The sequence below is a fragment of the Cydia amplana genome, chromosome 9 (assembly GCF_948474715.1).
Source record: "Cydia amplana chromosome 9, ilCydAmpl1.1, whole genome shotgun sequence".
In the NCBI taxonomy this organism is placed as follows: Eukaryota; Metazoa; Arthropoda; class Insecta; order Lepidoptera; family Tortricidae; genus Cydia; species Cydia amplana.
In genome coordinates this window covers 8,647,082-8,663,502 of record NC_086077.1, presented here as the reverse complement: position 1 = coordinate 8,663,502, position 16,421 = coordinate 8,647,082, and the positions used below count along the sequence as shown (strand labels likewise).

The 16,421-nt window shown below is 42.1% G+C and overlaps 1 protein-coding gene across 2 annotated transcripts; it reads left to right on the top strand.

Moving 5' to 3' along the window:
* LOC134651049 (RAD50-interacting protein 1) lies at positions 1-14,576 on the top strand. Of its 2 annotated transcripts, none has more exons than XM_063506029.1 (14): positions 1-290; positions 674-915; positions 1,244-1,399; positions 1,761-1,933; positions 2,867-3,078; positions 3,670-3,916; positions 5,258-5,435; positions 7,092-7,284; positions 9,267-9,411; positions 9,497-9,606; positions 10,309-10,490; positions 11,397-11,571; positions 12,851-12,978; positions 14,339-14,576. In XM_063506029.1, the coding sequence occupies exons 1-14, from the start codon at positions 159-161 to the stop codon at positions 14,544-14,546; spliced, it is 2,481 nt and encodes an 826-aa protein (XP_063362099.1). In that variant the 5' UTR covers positions 1-158; the 3' UTR covers positions 14,547-14,576. The 2 variants fall into 2 exon arrangements, with proteins under 2 accessions (XP_063362099.1, XP_063362098.1); XM_063506028.1 differs by having other exon boundaries at positions 2,864-3,078.
* Positions 14,577-16,421: the final 1,845 nt, after the last annotated feature.

The window sequence follows — 16,421 nt, the reverse complement described above, 5'->3', positions numbered from 1 at the left end:
GAACGTCATTTTTGTGTTGCTGGAGTGGAGTTTCAAAGTGTATTGATTTTTTCATTTCCCAATCCCAATTTAAAATTAAACTTTCAATGTTATTATCTAAGTAATAATACAATGCAATTTATGTTTCAAGAACGAATGAATTTAAATAATATTCAATTATGAACGAAGAAGACAAACAGGCGCTTATCCAAAGATTTAATATTAAGATTGGAGATGATATTAATAACTTGGCTAACGCATATGAATTAGAAAATGAATATGTAGAAAAGCGCGACAAATTACAAAACTCTGTAAGTACTTATTTTCACTGATTTATAAATTTTAGATGTGTTCCATAAGAAAAAGGCATCATTTAATATAAAAAGAAGTGAGAAGCTTTTAACTTGTGCTTCTAGCAGATTTTGGTCCACTCCAAAAAGTTGCTAGTTTCTAGAGTTGGCTCATAACATTGGAGTAGTAAGTTAGAAGATATATTTTTATTTAAGTTGTATCTCATTCCTCGTAAGACCTTTAAGCCTATTTTTGCTCTTTTGAATTTGGTACTTTCTTTTTTTTTTCTTTTTTTAAGAGTTCAAATACAAGTACGCCGGGATTTACGAGCTTAATAAATTAAAATTGAGTTTGATAGATTTATATCAAGAATAAAAAACATAATCCACTCATGTTTATTCAGCTTCAGGTGAAAAACACTGAAGTCCCAACAAAAGTGAAGTCATCAATAGATAAAGCAAAGAAAAAGCCTGCTGAAATAGCGGAGCTCAAAGAGAAAAATGAAAAGTTGCAAAACAAACTAGACCAGTTTCTGGTAAAAACTGAGCCCCTGCGTGACAAACTAAACAAAAGGTTTGCAGCTATCAATAAACTAGTGAAGGCCCAGTCATATTTGAAGACTTATATAGAAGTAGAAGATTTGTGGTAAGTAGAATATATTAATTAATTTAAATTTTTGTAAACTTTACAATTATTGTAAACTTTAATTCTGATTAAAACATGACTGACAGACTGAAAACGAGATCGACTAACATCGAACATGCCCAAAGAAGTTGATGACGAATACCAGAATGAGCCGGAATAAGATAAAGGCAAACAACAAATATGACCAAAGATGAGAAAGACCACAGATGAACGTGACAAATGTAGAATGGGTGACGAAAGCAGAATAGGACTAATTTAAGAACTTGTCAAAAAACGAATGGGATGACCCATGACGATACCGAAAAATTAATCTATGATTTTGTTTTAGCCGTCAATTGTCCAACTGTAATGAAGATGAGCAGAGTGTGCTGCTGTTTGGAGCACTTAAAGAGCTGTGCTTACAATACCAGGATGGCCACAGAGGCACTTATTTCAAGGAATACACACACTACTGGCATAATATACTTAAGGATAAATTAACTAAGTATGATCTATAATTTTTTATTGGTGGCATACAATAGGGTATTTGACTACTAGTCAAATCAGTTTCTTTTTTCGAACTGTCGATATGATTTTGCTACTGGAATTACTGGAATTACTGATTTTAATACTGGAAATTATATGAAACACTAGCATGTGACATCACAATCAAATTACATACTCTTTGCTTTATTTCATGCATGGTGTAAACTAATTTATTTTAAATACTGTCATATACCCTATAATATGGTCTGCACTAGCTTCTATATGGTTGTAAATTAAATTAACATGTTGTATCATACAATCCTTGGACTAAACATATTATACTGCTTATGTAAGGGTACAATTTACCTTTTTGTTTGCAGACAATATGAAGATGTATTAAAACTGCTGAAATGGCCAGTAGTAATGCGTCCGGACATGTCCCCTTTGCCTAAAGATGTTATGGTCAAGTTCCATAATCTGACCAAGTTTTTATTCCTTATTGAAGAACCAGACGATGAACAAGCCAGAATACAGTCAGGGGATTTCAGTTTAGGTAACAGCAAATTGTAAAAAAGAAGTAAATTTGCATTATCAAAAAAAATACAAGTTATACAGGGTGTCTCATTTAAATCGGTCAGAATGGGAAAGTCTGAAACTATAAGACATACGAAGATCTGTTCTTAGGAACCATGTCATCGATTTTAATAAGAAGAAAAAAAAAGCGGCCAAGTGCGAGTCGGACTCGCCCATGAAGGGTTCCGTATTTAGGCGATTTATGACGTATAAAAAAAAACTACTTACTAGATCTCGTTCAAACCAATTTTCGGTGGAAGTTTACATGGTAATGTACATCATATATTTTTTTTAGTATTATCATTCTCTTATTTTAGAAGTTACAGGGGGGGGGACACACATTTTACCACTTTGGAAGTGTCTCTCGCGCAAACTATTCAGTTTAGAAAAAAATGATATTAGAAACCTCAATATCATTTTTGAAGACCTATCCATAGATACCCCACACGTATGGGTTTGATGAAAAAAAATTTTTTGAGTTTCAGTTCGAAGTATGGGGAACCCCAAACATTTATTGTTTTTTTTCTATTTTTGTGTGAAAATCTTAATGCGGTTCACAGAATACATCTACTTACCAAGTTTCAACAGTATAGTTCTTATAGTTTCGGAGAAAAGTGGCTGTGACATACGGACGGACAGACAGACGGACAGACGGACAGACGGACAGACGGACAGACGGACAGACAGACAGACATGACGAATCTATAAGGGTTCCGTTTTTTGCCATTTGGCTACGGAACCCTAAAAACTACATTCATACATTTTAAAAAACCTGTACTGTGCTCGGGAATCAAACCCGGTTGTTTTGAAAAAAATAAACTTACACTATTTCTATACGCTATTCAAATGCTATTTCTATGCTACTATGCGTAAATATAATATATCATCAATAATATTTTCCTTCTTCCAGCAGAAAATCCCTGTTTACCTGTAAAAGTCCTGTTACGGCCACTGAAGAAAAGGTTTACATTCCACTTCACTGGGTCTCGGCAGACCGCGCGCATTGACCGCCCTGAATGGTTCCTAACTCAGACGCTCACATGGATCAAGGATCACCAGGGCTTCGTGAGGACACATGTACAGCCAGTTGCTGACAAACTGCAGTTGAGGCATGTTCGGGCTGTTGTAAGTATTACTGTGTTTTATTTGTGTGTGTGTGTGTGTGTACTATAGACTATGTGTACTATATATTATAGATAAGCGCGGACGGACCTAAACGGTGAAGATGGGATGACTTTTATACGTTCCTAAGCATTTGTCGGGAAATAGCACAACAACGGTAGTCATAGAGATCAAGGGGAGAGACCTTCGTCCTGCATTGGGAGACTTTAAGATAAATTAGTCTAATAAAAAAAAAAGGTTTTGATGGTTCCAAGTTGGAATTCCACCACCGTAAACTTACTAAATCATGTGAAGTGAATTTTACATCTTTTCCTTTATCATTAAGCTGGTCTGATGATAGATCCTGGAGGAAGTAATTATGTAAGTTGTAAACCAACATTGCAACACCGTCATTTATAAATTTGTCATCATAATCATTTTAATCGGCAGTTGATATGACAATACCGGACCAAAGATTGGGTAGGCCACAGACATTGTCATCGCTGATGCTATACTATTTCTATGGGGTAGGCAAAAAGAACTCCATTAGAAGCTTGAGTCAACTCAAGTTGAGTTGACACTACTGAATTCTTTACAACAAAATATTATTTTCAGGACGAGTTCAACGCCGGCCTAATCTCTTTCGCGGCGGAAAGACTGCACACCGTCCTCGGCATGTATAACGCACACGGGGCCAAGGAAAAACGCGCGGACATGGACGCGGCCTTTGCTCACGCTGTGGATGAGGCTTTAGGCTTCCATCGTGAACTGGTGCTAATAACGGGGCATGAGGTGAACAGCGTGCTTTCGGTGCTGACGAAGGCGGAGATCTTTGTGAGATGGCTTTCTGTTGAAAAGAAATGTGAGTGTTTTTTTTTAAATACCATCTTCGACACATTTGGGTGGCCATTCATAGGTCTTCGTGCACACTATCGACGATCGACGGGGCCCTGGACACGGGATCAAGGAAAAACGCGCGGACATGGATGCGGCCTTTGGTCACGCCGTGGACGAGGCTTTAGGCTTCCATCGTGAACTGGTGCTAATAACGGGGCATGAGGTGAACAGCGTGCTGTCGGTGCTGACGAAGGCGGAGATCTTTGTGAGATGGCTTTCTGTTGAAAAGAAATGTGAGTGTTTTTTTTAAATACCATCTTCGACACATTTGGGTGGCCATTCATAGGTCTTCGTGCACACTATCGACGATCGACGGGGCCCTGGACACGGGATCAAGGAAAAACGCGCGGACATGGACGCGGCCTTTGCTCACGCTGTGGATGAGGCTTTAGGCTTCCATCGGGAACTGGTGCTGATAACGGGGCATGAGGTTAACAGCGTGTTGTCGGTGCTGACGAAGGCGGAGATCTTTGTGAGATGGCTTTCTGTTGAAAAGAAATGTGAGTGTGTGGTTTGTTCACGTCTATTTCCACTTTAGGTACTTGTTTAATAGTGAGAGTAAGATTGTTTTCCCTTTCGGTGCCAAACGACTATAAAGGCCGCCTGGTGGTAATTGATTATCATAGTTCATAACCGCTGTCTACCTAAATTAGAGATTTCACATCCGTGTGGCCTCACTTTAAGAACGTGTATACCTAAAGTAATTTTTTTTATTCGGTTCTTTAGACTAAAATGACATTTCATAGTATGAACATCATGTGTCATTTCATACTATGAAATGTCATTTTAGTCTACCGAACCGAATAAAAAAATAGACTTTACGCTAATGTTTTTTTCACACCCCATATGGTAGTCGCTTGAGAAAACCTCGACAAAGAATTCATTATATAACCGTATCGTTCTTGGACAGAAATTCCTTTGAAATCCATTTAGTTTCCGGGGTCTTTCCCCTAGGTTCCTTTAGTGTTTACCTCTCGCATGTAAAGTAAAACGTAATAAGATTGCAACGTAGTGGTTGTGCAGACCAAATCGACCCATTCTTACGCTGACGACCGATCGATCTTATACTGGCTGTTGGATGGAATGTAAATCTGTGTTGTGTACAATAAAGTGATATAGCTGGTCAACCAAATCTTGTCAGTAACAAAAGGCGCGAAATTCAAATTTTCTATGGGACGATATCCCTTCGCGCCTACATTTTTCAAATTTGCCGCCTTTTTCTACTGTCAGGATCTGGTTGACCAAGTATAACTAGGCTACTATTACTGTTAGTTTATTGTGTAACTAGCCTAAAATTGAATTGCAGATGCCTTATCAAAAATGGACGAGACGTTAGACACCGAGTCATGGATCGAGCCCGTGGCAGGCGGCATGGGTTCCGCAGTAGGGTCCGTGCTGTGGGTGCCGCGGGGCGCTGATTGGTTCATGTCGCTGTTGAAAACTATTGAGGACCGGTATGCTGTGTTACCGCAGCCTGGACACCGGTAAGTCTTGCAGCTACAGATTATTATAACTAAGGTAACCCTGGATTGAGCTACAGTAGAATCCACTTATAATGACATCGAAGGGAAGTGACAAACACGTCATACTATGCGGATGTCATAAAAAAGCACAGTGGATTAATTTCTTATTATTGTTAATTTTTCCGAATTAATCTCGAATTCCTTTGTAAGAAATGAGTTTTAATAACCTGGAACCACTTGTCAACTTGTCACCGAGAGTCAAAACTAAATCAACTTAAACGCCACGCACGCACCAAACGTCCTCGCAGGGAAAGATGTGGGGACGGCCACGAAAACCAGCGAAGTGTCAGTATAACCGGACATAATTTCATGAAAATAAGATTTTTAAGTCATAGAGAGCGGTTTGTCACTATAAGCGAAGTCATTTTATCCGACTTTGTCACTAAGAATTTTATATGAAAACCAAACTTCGCACAGTAATTACGTCACAGTAAGCGGTTGGTCAGTATAGGCGGAGTCATAATAAACAGATTCCACTGTACTATCAAAGGTGCCAGTTGACCCTTAAGAAAATTTTACTTTTTTTTGAAGAACGTTACGTAATCCTTCGAGAAATCGCACCATTTAGCCGTCGACGAGCGTCAAACTATTGTTTAATACATATATTCAATGTAGTTTGCGAATCGGGATCATCGACGTATCAATATACAGTGTCTTGCAGTGGGTTTCAAAAGACCGAGTAAAAGAGTAAAGCACATTAAAGAGAAAAAATCTGGCCCAAAGAGCAGCAGTTCTCCGTATGTTGTCATAGGTAACTGCAGTTTCATATTAACAAGTAAAAATTAAACTTTTGTATAGGTACCTGATTATCAGTTACTAGGAATACATATTATGGAGGGCTAATCTTTACTCATCAAGAAACAGCTACAGATACCTTGTACTTATGTTTCAAAATGGCGAAAAATAAAACAAATGATATTCGGTTTAATATAGACTGCAATGCAACTGGTTGCAATCATCTTTTGAGATGATAAAATCCGAGATTAGTTCTAGTATTTTAGCGGCGAGATTACGAAAGTTGGAATCACATTTCGATAAATTGACTGTGGCGTATGAGGTTTTACTTGAAAGTCTCTAGGTGGAGGCCGATGGTGAAAAAATCAAAAATACTTAACATACCTTATTTGTTCCCAGGCCTATACCTCTTAGGAAGGTTCTGGAGTAATTTAATATAGATAAATTTAAGCTAAAGACTAAGTTGTTGTTACCCAGAAATAAAAGGCTTTTTAGGGTTCCGTACCCAAAGGGTAAAAACGGGACCCTATTACTAAGACTCCGCTGTCCGTCCGTCCGTCCGTCCGTCCGTCCGTCTGTCACCAGGCTGTATCTCACGAACCGTGATAGCTAGACTAGTTGAAATTTTCACAGATGATGTATTTCTGTTGCCGCTATAACAACAAATACTAAAAACAGAATAAAATAAAGATTTAAGAGGGGCTCCCATACAACAAACGTGATTTTTGACCGAAGTTAAGCAACGTCGGGCGGGGTCAGTACTTGGACGGGTGACCGTTTTTTGCTTGTTTTGCTCTATTTTTTGTTGATGGTGCGGAACCCTCCGTGCGCGAGTCCGACTCGCACTTGGCCGGTTTTTTTTATTTTTATATTTGTTGACAGGCTTCAGTTTCTCGAGCTCCAACTGGAGCTTGTTGAGGAGTGGCGCGTGCGGCTGACGCAGCTGCTGAGCGCGGCGCTGGGCGTGCTGCCGGCGGCCGCGTTCCTGGCCGGCGCCGGCCCGGACCCCGTCACCGCCGTCGTCAACGCGGCGCACCACGCCCGCACCGGCCTGCTGCAGTGGGCCCACTGTCTGGTGCGTTACGGCTCATTTAGACGATGCGAGAACTCGCATGCACTCGCAACTTTCATTGCGGGTTTTGATTAGAGATGCCCCGAATAGTGGTTTTGGCCGAATACCGATATTCGGCTACTCTCTCGGCCGAGTACCGAATACTTCTCGAACAACTGGAGCTTGTTGAGTCGTCAACGCGGCGCACCACGCCCGCACCGGCCTGCTGCAGTGGACACACTGTCTGGTGCGTTCAATGATTTATAACTCAAGATAGGTTATAGGCGATCCAAAATTGAAGCGCTAAACTTGTGACAAATTGGACAAGTTGCCTTTAGACGCGGATGGACAAGCGAGAAATGTGCACGTGCTAACGAGCTCCCGCACACCGAAAGAGAAAGAGACGACCTTATGTTTAACAACGAGTGTGACAAAGATGGATAGGATGAGAAAATTAATCAAAAATAACAGATTTCTTCGTAGGCACAGAAAAAATATGGAAGTATTTTTTGTGCTCCTCAAGTATGAGTAAAACTTATCTATGGTTATATAATATCATTGGGTGCGTTACGCCTCATTTAGACGATGCGAGAACTCGCATGCACTCGCAACTTTCATTGCGGGTTTTGATTAGAGATGCCCCGAATAGTAGTTTTGGCTGAATACCGAATATTCGGCTACTCTCTCGGCCGAGTACCGAATATTTCTCGAGCTCCAACTGGAGCTTGTTGAGGAGTGGCGCGTGCGGCTGACGCAGCTGCTGAGCGCAATTTGCGATATTCGGTTTTCGCGGGAGCTCCTCTGATTCAGATAGATGCCGATAGCATCCAGTGTCACGTTGTATAGAAATGTTAAGGAGTTTCCTGAGTGCAGCGTACGGCATCAACCTTAAGTGTAAGGCCTGAGTGGACGCTCGAAGCGGAGCGTTCGGCGGGGCGTGCAGCGTGGCGTCGGGCTCTCAAGTGATTTGAGCAGCGTGCACTAAGGCCGCTCCTATACGCTTGCATTTGTTTAACATGCACGCCGCACGCCCCGCCCCGCTGCACGCCCAACTCCAGCGTCCACTCAGGCCTTACACTTAGGCCTCATTTAGACGATGCGAGAACTCGCATGCGAGTTTCATTACATTGCGGGTTTTGATTAGAGATGCCCCGAATAGTGGTTTTGGCCGAATTCCGAATATTCGGCTACTCTCTCGGCCGAGTACCGAATATTCGGCGACCGAATATTCGGCAAAGTGGCTGAATAGGCCGAATACCGAATAGTTGCCGAATATTCGGTATTCGGCCGAATGTTGCCTACTATTCGGCCGAATACCGAATATCTGTTGCCCCTAACTAAAAAGAAAAATTACACAACTCTACTAATTACGCCTTCATTACAGTAAAAGTGAAAGATCCCCGCAATTTGCGAAATTCGGTTTTCGCGGGCGCTCCTCTGATTCAGAATTCAGATAGATGCCATCCAGATTCCAGTGTCATGTTCTATAGAAATGTTGAGGAGTTTCCTGAGCGCAGCATACGGCATCAACCTTACTGCTCACTTGCTTATGTCCTGTCCTGTCGGTGCTTTATTTTTGAGTAGTTATTGTAGCATAATAGAAAATGTCTTAATTTTCTATTATTCTATAAGCAGGCAGGCAGTTGTGACAACTGATATTGCCTGTATCCAGTAATAATTGACAAGTAGATGTCTAGTTTATTTTTAAATTGGTTCACATTTTGTGCTGAAACCACATCTTCAAGCAATTTTGACGAAGCTGAATCGAAAACAGCTCCAATTAAAGTTATTCGGCTCTCGATTAAGTTACACCTAAAAAAATTTTGAGAAAATAAAAATTGAGTAGGTAATCATAATTAGCATGAACTGACTCCACGTTTTGGCGCCGTGAAACAAAACCTAAGCTTTCGGAAAACTTACGATAAATAATATGGACGTAAATAGAGTTTCGTATATTCTTGATGTCATCAATGTTACACTGCTATAATTTGTTTAATTTCTCACAGCACTACCTCCAACTGCACTACTACCGTCGCCAGTTCCAACACTTCACCCAGCAGCAACACCATGACGAGTCCGGATCAGCGTCCAGCTCCGGCGAACAATCTAACGAATCAGACTCGGACGCTGATGACGAAAAAGAAAAAACAGGTAAAACAAACGATACTGAACCTTACTGTATGGTGTTAACGTGTAAATTTGCTTGTAAACTTCAAGTTTTATACACTCTTCACAGATGATGACGCCTTGTCGCTGAAAGATGTGGAGCAGAAGGCGAAAAACCAAGCTATTGATGAAGTGATGCGTCGCAATTCAGTGTTGCCTGAATTGAGCCACTTTGATATCGTAAGTTCCTCAGTTTTGAGTTTGTTAGTGCAATTATTTTATAGGTACAGTCAGCAATACTATTCGCTTAGCACATACAAACTTCTATGCGGAGGGCGTACCTTTTCTCTGCAGCGGATTGTACCTACTAGAAACAATGAAACTACATCGCGGTAGACCCGTTTGAGTAATTAAATATGGGTACCTACTATTGGATATTTTTCAGTTGTTCCCAGTTGAGCGTTTCTTTTATTTTTTGCTATTATTATATATTGTGACCTTGTTTGCCATTGTTGTGTTATTTCTAGTCAGGATCGCGAGCCCTTATCACCCTTGAAAAAAAGTGTCCTAAAATTTCCATACATTTTCCGAACTTTCCTTTTTGTTACCGCCATACAAAGTATATGGGGAAATGGTAACATAATAGGAAAAAATCTCTGGGACATTTTTTTATCCCGTTAGGATCGAAAGAGCTCGTGATTCTGAGTAGAAATAACACAAAAGTGGCAAAAAAGGTCACAATATATAAAAATGGCAAAAAAATTAAAGAAACGCTCAGTTAACGAACGAATTCAAGGCCCGAGAGATCTACTAACACAAAGTTAATAAAATTAGATTTGATTAAGTTGTTTTTTGTTCTAATATGTCGAAAACTTACCTAAATCGAAGAAGACGAGGACCAATTTTCAAGGATTTTTTAATAACTTTGTATTTTTTTCGCAGACATCGCCAATATCAAACTTGACCGTAACGGAGCCGCTGTCTAACGACGACTCTGAAGAGGCGGGCGTGTTTGCCGAAGCGCCGGCGCTACTAGCGCGTTTGCGCGACGCCGGACTCACCGCTCTCGCCGACCACGCGCTGCTCGAGTTCCGCGCCGCCATGCGCGACTACAGGCGGCAGAAGTGAGTACCATCGCCAATAGCTAACGACCGTAACGGAGCCGCTGTCTAACGACGACTCTGAAGAGGCGGGCGTGTTTGCCGAAGCGCCGGCGCTACTAGCGCGCTTGCGCGACGCCGGACTCACCGCTCTCGCCGACCACGCGCTGCTCGAGTTCCGCGCCGCCATGCGCGACTACAGGCGGCAGAAGTGAGTATCATCGCGGGCATCGCCCAATCATATATATCGGAGCGGCCAAGGTGTTCACAATATCTGAACACGCACTCTAACGCCTTGACTATAGAGGCGTGTTCAGATATTTGTGAGCACCTTAGCCGCTCCGATATATCTGATGACGACTGTTCCTACAGCTATACTACATTATGGCGATAAAGTGATGCTTCACAGACATCGCCAATACCTGCTGCTGTGACGGAATAGCTATGCAATGATAATTTCTGAAGTGGCGGGCGTGTTTGCCGAGGCGCAAGCGCTGCTGAAAAACAGCTAGAGGCAAAATACAAAAGATGCAAAAAATAGGAGCGTATACTGTCCCACTGCTGGGCAAAGGCCTCCCACTTTTTCCAGACCGATCCCGTTCAGACTCAATAAAACATTCCTGAAAAAAAAACCGGCCAAGTGCGAGTCGGACTCGCGCACGGAGGGTTCCGCACCATCAACAAAAAATAGAACAAAAAAATCGTGTTTTGTATGGGAGCCCCCCTTAAATATTTATTTTATTTTATTTTTAGTATTTGTTGTTATAGCGCCAACAGAGATACATCATTTGTGAAAATTTCAACTGTCTAGCTATCGCGGTTCATGAGATACAGCCTGGTGACAGACGGACGGACAGCGAAGTCTTAGTAATAGGGTCCCGTTTTTTACCCTTTGGGTACGGAACCCTAAAAATACTAACTTCATTCCAGATGGCACGCGATGTTGGTAGTGGAAGAAATAGCGCTCTGCGTATCAACGCCTCTGTGCGCGCCGCTGTCCGCGCTCTGCACGCGCATGAACAACGCCACGGCCAAACTGGCCCCTGTCCTGGCCGTGAGGTTCAGGAGCTTCCTGGCTGAGAGCGTCGACCAGTACATCTTCGAGGTAAAGTTAACGCCTTAGCGCCACTTGCACCAGTCCACTAACCTGGGGTTAACCGGTTAAATCCTTAATCCAGTGTCAAATTGTACTGGTAACCATGTTAACTCCATGGTTTAACCGGTTAACCCCGGGTTAGTTAATGGTGCAAGTGGCCCTTACACAACTGAAATATACAGGGTGCTTCCTGTAACAGGAGCAATAAATTAAACTAAAGGCTGTACTCCTCAAACTGACCAACATTTGTTCAGCAACTTTTAAAAATTACGAATCCTTTAGACTTCCTCTTTTTCATATAGAATAAATATTGCCTTCAATGTACGCTGACATCAGTTGACGTTGCTTGTCACGCTTTAAACATAACAAAATTTGCAATACATTGCGTCTTAGAATAAACTTAAAAGTGTAATAAAAATCAAAACATGAGTTATTTTCCAAAGTTGCTGAACATATGTTGGTCAGTTTGAGGAGTACAGCCTACAGTTTAATTTATTGCTCCTGTTACAGGAAGCACCCTGTATATTATACACTAAAGAAAATGGGACCAAACCCACCGGTTGCCGAGGCGGGAATCGAACCCGCGTCTTCAGATTACGCGGCTGACCGCCGCCACCGCACGCGTCACATTTTCTTTAGTGTATGATATCAATTTCAGTCTATAATTTAAATATGGTAGTGTGACTACTTAAAAAAAATGATCAAAATATTTTCCTTAAAAAATAATTTGGTTTGTTCCCTAGTTGGCCTTTGTATTGGAATATCGAACTTTAGTTACTTATATTTATACGAGTCAGTCGCATGCCGCAAAACTTTTAATCACACTGTTATCCACCATATTAACTCCTCAATAGCCTTAGGATTTAACCCGTAGACTTATAACACGTATGTGTGGAATTTGTAAATGCACATTTGTGGTACAGTGTCTAATCAGTTCCTTGCTTTGGGTGCACTTGAGCTCTTGTTTTTTATGATCGCTGAATCACACCCGGCATTTTCTTGATCGAACAGTTACATCCCCTAAGAATGTTATTATTTTTCAATCTGATTACGGTTCCTCATTTCACGTGACTAATAAATGATGTTTACAGTACATATGGCGCTACTTTCCGTGCGTATGTCGAAAGTTTAAAGTGCCATATGTACTGTAAAACGTTGTACGATACACGTGCGAATAGGTAATTCGCAACTCGTGTCGATTTAAAACACTCCCTTCGGTCGTGTAATTTATCGCCACTCGTTTCGAATTTCCTCTTTTCGGCACTTGTATCGTAAATAACTATTTTAGGAGGTGGTGCTTGAAAGTTGGTTCAACACGGGCGGCACGATCCAATTCACGCACGACGTGAAGCGCAACCTCGTGCCGGCCTTCGCTCCGCCTAATAAGAGCGCGTCGCAGACCAACCTACTACCTAAGTGAGTAATCGCTAGAGATGCACCGGATATTCGGTTACTATCCGGTATCCGGCCTATCCGGCCAATATTTTAACATCCGGCCGGATACCGGATAGTAACATTGCTTGATTTCGGAGTAAACAAAATTGGAATAAGAAACAGTCACCGTCATAATCGTACTCGTTTATTATTTTATAACAATTTAAACATTCCACTCACTTGCACGCGCACTCATTTCGAACCTAGAAATGGGTCCGCGCGAACGTTCACTACGAAACAGGTCAAAACTTGCACAATGCGCACCTGAAAAACCGAAATGTAGGTATAGTTCCGCCGGCCGGATACCGAATATTCGGCCGATAGTCAGGCTGAATATCCGGTATCCGGTATCCGGCCAAACAACTATCCGTTGCATTTCTAGTAATCGCTATTGTTAGATCAACATGTATTGTGAATGTATAGCGTGTGTTCTGTTCCTCTCCGATCCCACGACCTCTCGACGCCTTATAATTACGACCCATATTTGAGCCATTGGGATAGGACCGATTAAATGTAGGTACAGGTGTTTCAAAGCTATTTCGTGATTGACGAATGGTTTCAATTTTTTTTAATTCGATTTTATACCTTAACAAGGAGATGTTAAAGTCTATAGAGCGGTTTTGTTACGGCTGACCAATTACTGTATTATTATTTATTAAGTTATTTATATAAGACATACCATCCACTATGTATTATGCTGGAACATTGTTTTTATGACTGTCTGATTGATTGAAAACAAGATGCAAAATGTAGTGTACTTATAAAAATAACTGCTTTTTTATGAAATGTAACACAACACATACATACATACGTACGTACGCTACGCGGAAACACGTGCGAGCTAAATTAAATTAATAAAAAATGCTTTTCATAGTCTTCATTTTGGACTGCCTTTAAGATTCCTCATTTTAGTTTTCATTTTTCCGTTTATTTTGGCGTTGCGTTTCGTGATTTTTTTGGAATATTGTATTTTAATAAGCAATTTTTTTGGCAAGTACCATATTTCTATACCTTACTTATCTTCCTCGTTATTCAGTAGCTTGCGTAGATTTATGTTCGCTTTATACTCTAGATTCTTATTGTAGAATAAAAAATGTTTAAACTTTGGGTGAATCAACTTTTTCTTGTCGGTGCCTCGGTCACGTTCTCGTCTTTAAAATTTAGTTCATATTTCATATACACTTTATTGTGGTACAAGTTACAAGCCCATTTCATAAAGTGGCAGTCAGCACAAGTACTCCTAACTAACAAACTACTACTGGCTAACGGGACTCAATAAAATCAAGAAATAGTTGGTCACCCGCTACTGCGATGGTCAAGTCTAACTCCTAACACATTTCAGGCTGCTAGAATCGTGCGTGCTCCTGAACATGGAGTACGAGGAGGCTCGGCGGCTGCGCTCGCTGCTGCGCGCGCACCCGGGCACGGGCGCGGAGGCGCTGCGCGCGCGCGGCGTGCGGCACGTGCCGGCGCCGCACGCGCTGCGCGTGCTCGACCAGCGCACCGACCTCGGCGACGCGCCCGAGCGCTCCGTCATGGACCTCTTCTGAGAGTGCGAGGGGGGAGGGCTTTAAGTTGGCATGTGTGAAGGTGCCAGTGATACCGCTTCATTTGATTATCACATAGACTAGGAATCCTCGCGCGGGCACGGGCGGGGAGGCGCTGCGCGCGCGCGGCGTGCGGCACGTGCCGGCGCCGCGCGCGCTGCGCGTGCTCGACCAGCGCACCGACCTCGGCGACGCTCCCGAGCGCTCCGTTATGGACCTATTCTGAGAGTGCGAGGGGGGAGGACTTTAAGTTGGCATGTGTGAAGGTGCCAGTGATACCGCTTCATTTGATTATCACATAGACTAGGAATCCTCGCGCGGGCACGGGCGGGGAGGCGCTGCGCGCGCGCGGCGTGCGGCACGTGCCGGCGCCGCACGCGCTGCGCGTGCTCGACCAGCGCACCGACCTCGGCGACGCGCCCGAGCGCTCCGTCATGGACCTGTTCTGAGTGCGAGGGGGGAGGACTTTAAGAGCCAACAGGAGCTAAGATTTAAATATTTTAGGTAAATATACCCGTCTCGCTAACGGAAGCGGCTCCTAAAACTAGAGCGATAAAGACAAGGCGAAAAATCCTGCGTAAAAATATCAAAATCGAGGTTTCGTACTCGACTGTTTCCTCCTTCAAAACTTAACCAATCGTAACCAAATTTGGAAATCTAAATGATTATGACATTATCTGTGTCGGACCGTTTTGCTTTTTTGACTAATTGATGTCAGTTTTGAATAGCACGCCTCTCACTGCGGCATAGTCAATTAGGCCATTTTTGAAGGGCTCTAGCGCCTTAAAAAACAAAAATATCAAAAAAAGCAAAACGGTCCGACATAGATATTGATAATATTAATCTGTGTTGAAAAAATCATTGCTCTAGCTTCAAAACCCACGGAGGAAACAGTCGAGTACGTTTGCATGGAGAAATGACCACTCCTGTTGGCTCTTAAGTTGGCGTGTGTGAAGGTGCCAGTGATACCGCTACATTTGATTATCACAGACTAGGAATCCTCTAGACTGAGTTTAGAGCAATTATTTCATGAAACCGATGCTGCCAAAAATATGCGAGGGACGAGGTGAGCGAATCCCGTGCCGTGATTGGTCCGTGTCTTTGAACACTTTGAACTTTGGGATTGACTAGAAGATGGAGTAAAACAACCGTATAAGTGGCAGAGGGGGTAGCGTTACTATGCTCAGTCTAGAGGATGTCTTGTCTGTGGGTTATCACTACATAGTATAAAACAAAGTCGCTTCCCGATGTCTGTCTGTCCCTATGTATGCTTAAATCTTTAAAACTACTCAACGGATTTTGATGCGGTTTTTTAGGGTTCCGTAGCCAAATGGCAAAAAACGGAACCCTTATAGATTCGTCATGTCTGTCTGTCTGTCTGTCCGTCTGTCCGTCTGTCCGTCTGTCTGTCCGTCCGTATGTCACAGCCACTTTTCTCCGAAACTATAAGAACTATACTGTTGAAACTTGGTAAGTAGATGTATTCTGTGAACCGCATTAAGATTTTCACACAAAAATAGAAAAAAAACAATACATTTTTGGGGTTCCCCATACTTCGAACTGAAACTCAAAAATTTTTTTTCATCAAACCCATACGTGTGGGGTATCTATGGATAGGTCTTCAAAAATGATATTGAGGTTTCTAATATCATTTTTTTCTAAACTGAATAGTTTGCGCGAGAGACACTTCCAAAGTGGTAAAATGTGTGTCCCCCCCCCCGTAACTTCTAAAATAAGAGAATGATAAAACTAAAAAAAATATATGATGTACATTACCATGTAAACTTCCACCGAAAATTGGTTTGAACGAGATCTAGTAAGTAGTTTTTTTTTATACGTCATAAATCGCCTAAATACGGAACCCTTCATGGGCGAGTC

Bases quoted from the DNA above. Each gene is read 5' to 3' on its own strand.
- LOC134651049 (XM_063506028.1), top strand. From the start codon at position 159: ATGAACGAAGAAGACAAACAGGCGCTTATCCAAAGATTTAATATTAAG. The intron at 916-1,243 runs GTAAGTAGAATA...ATTTTGTTTTAG, and splicing joins ATAGAAGTAGAAGATTTGTG to CCGTCAATTGTCCAACTGTA. The intron at 3,079-3,669 runs GTAAGTATTACT...TATTATTTTCAG, and splicing joins TGAGGCATGTTCGGGCTGTT to GACGAGTTCAACGCCGGCCT.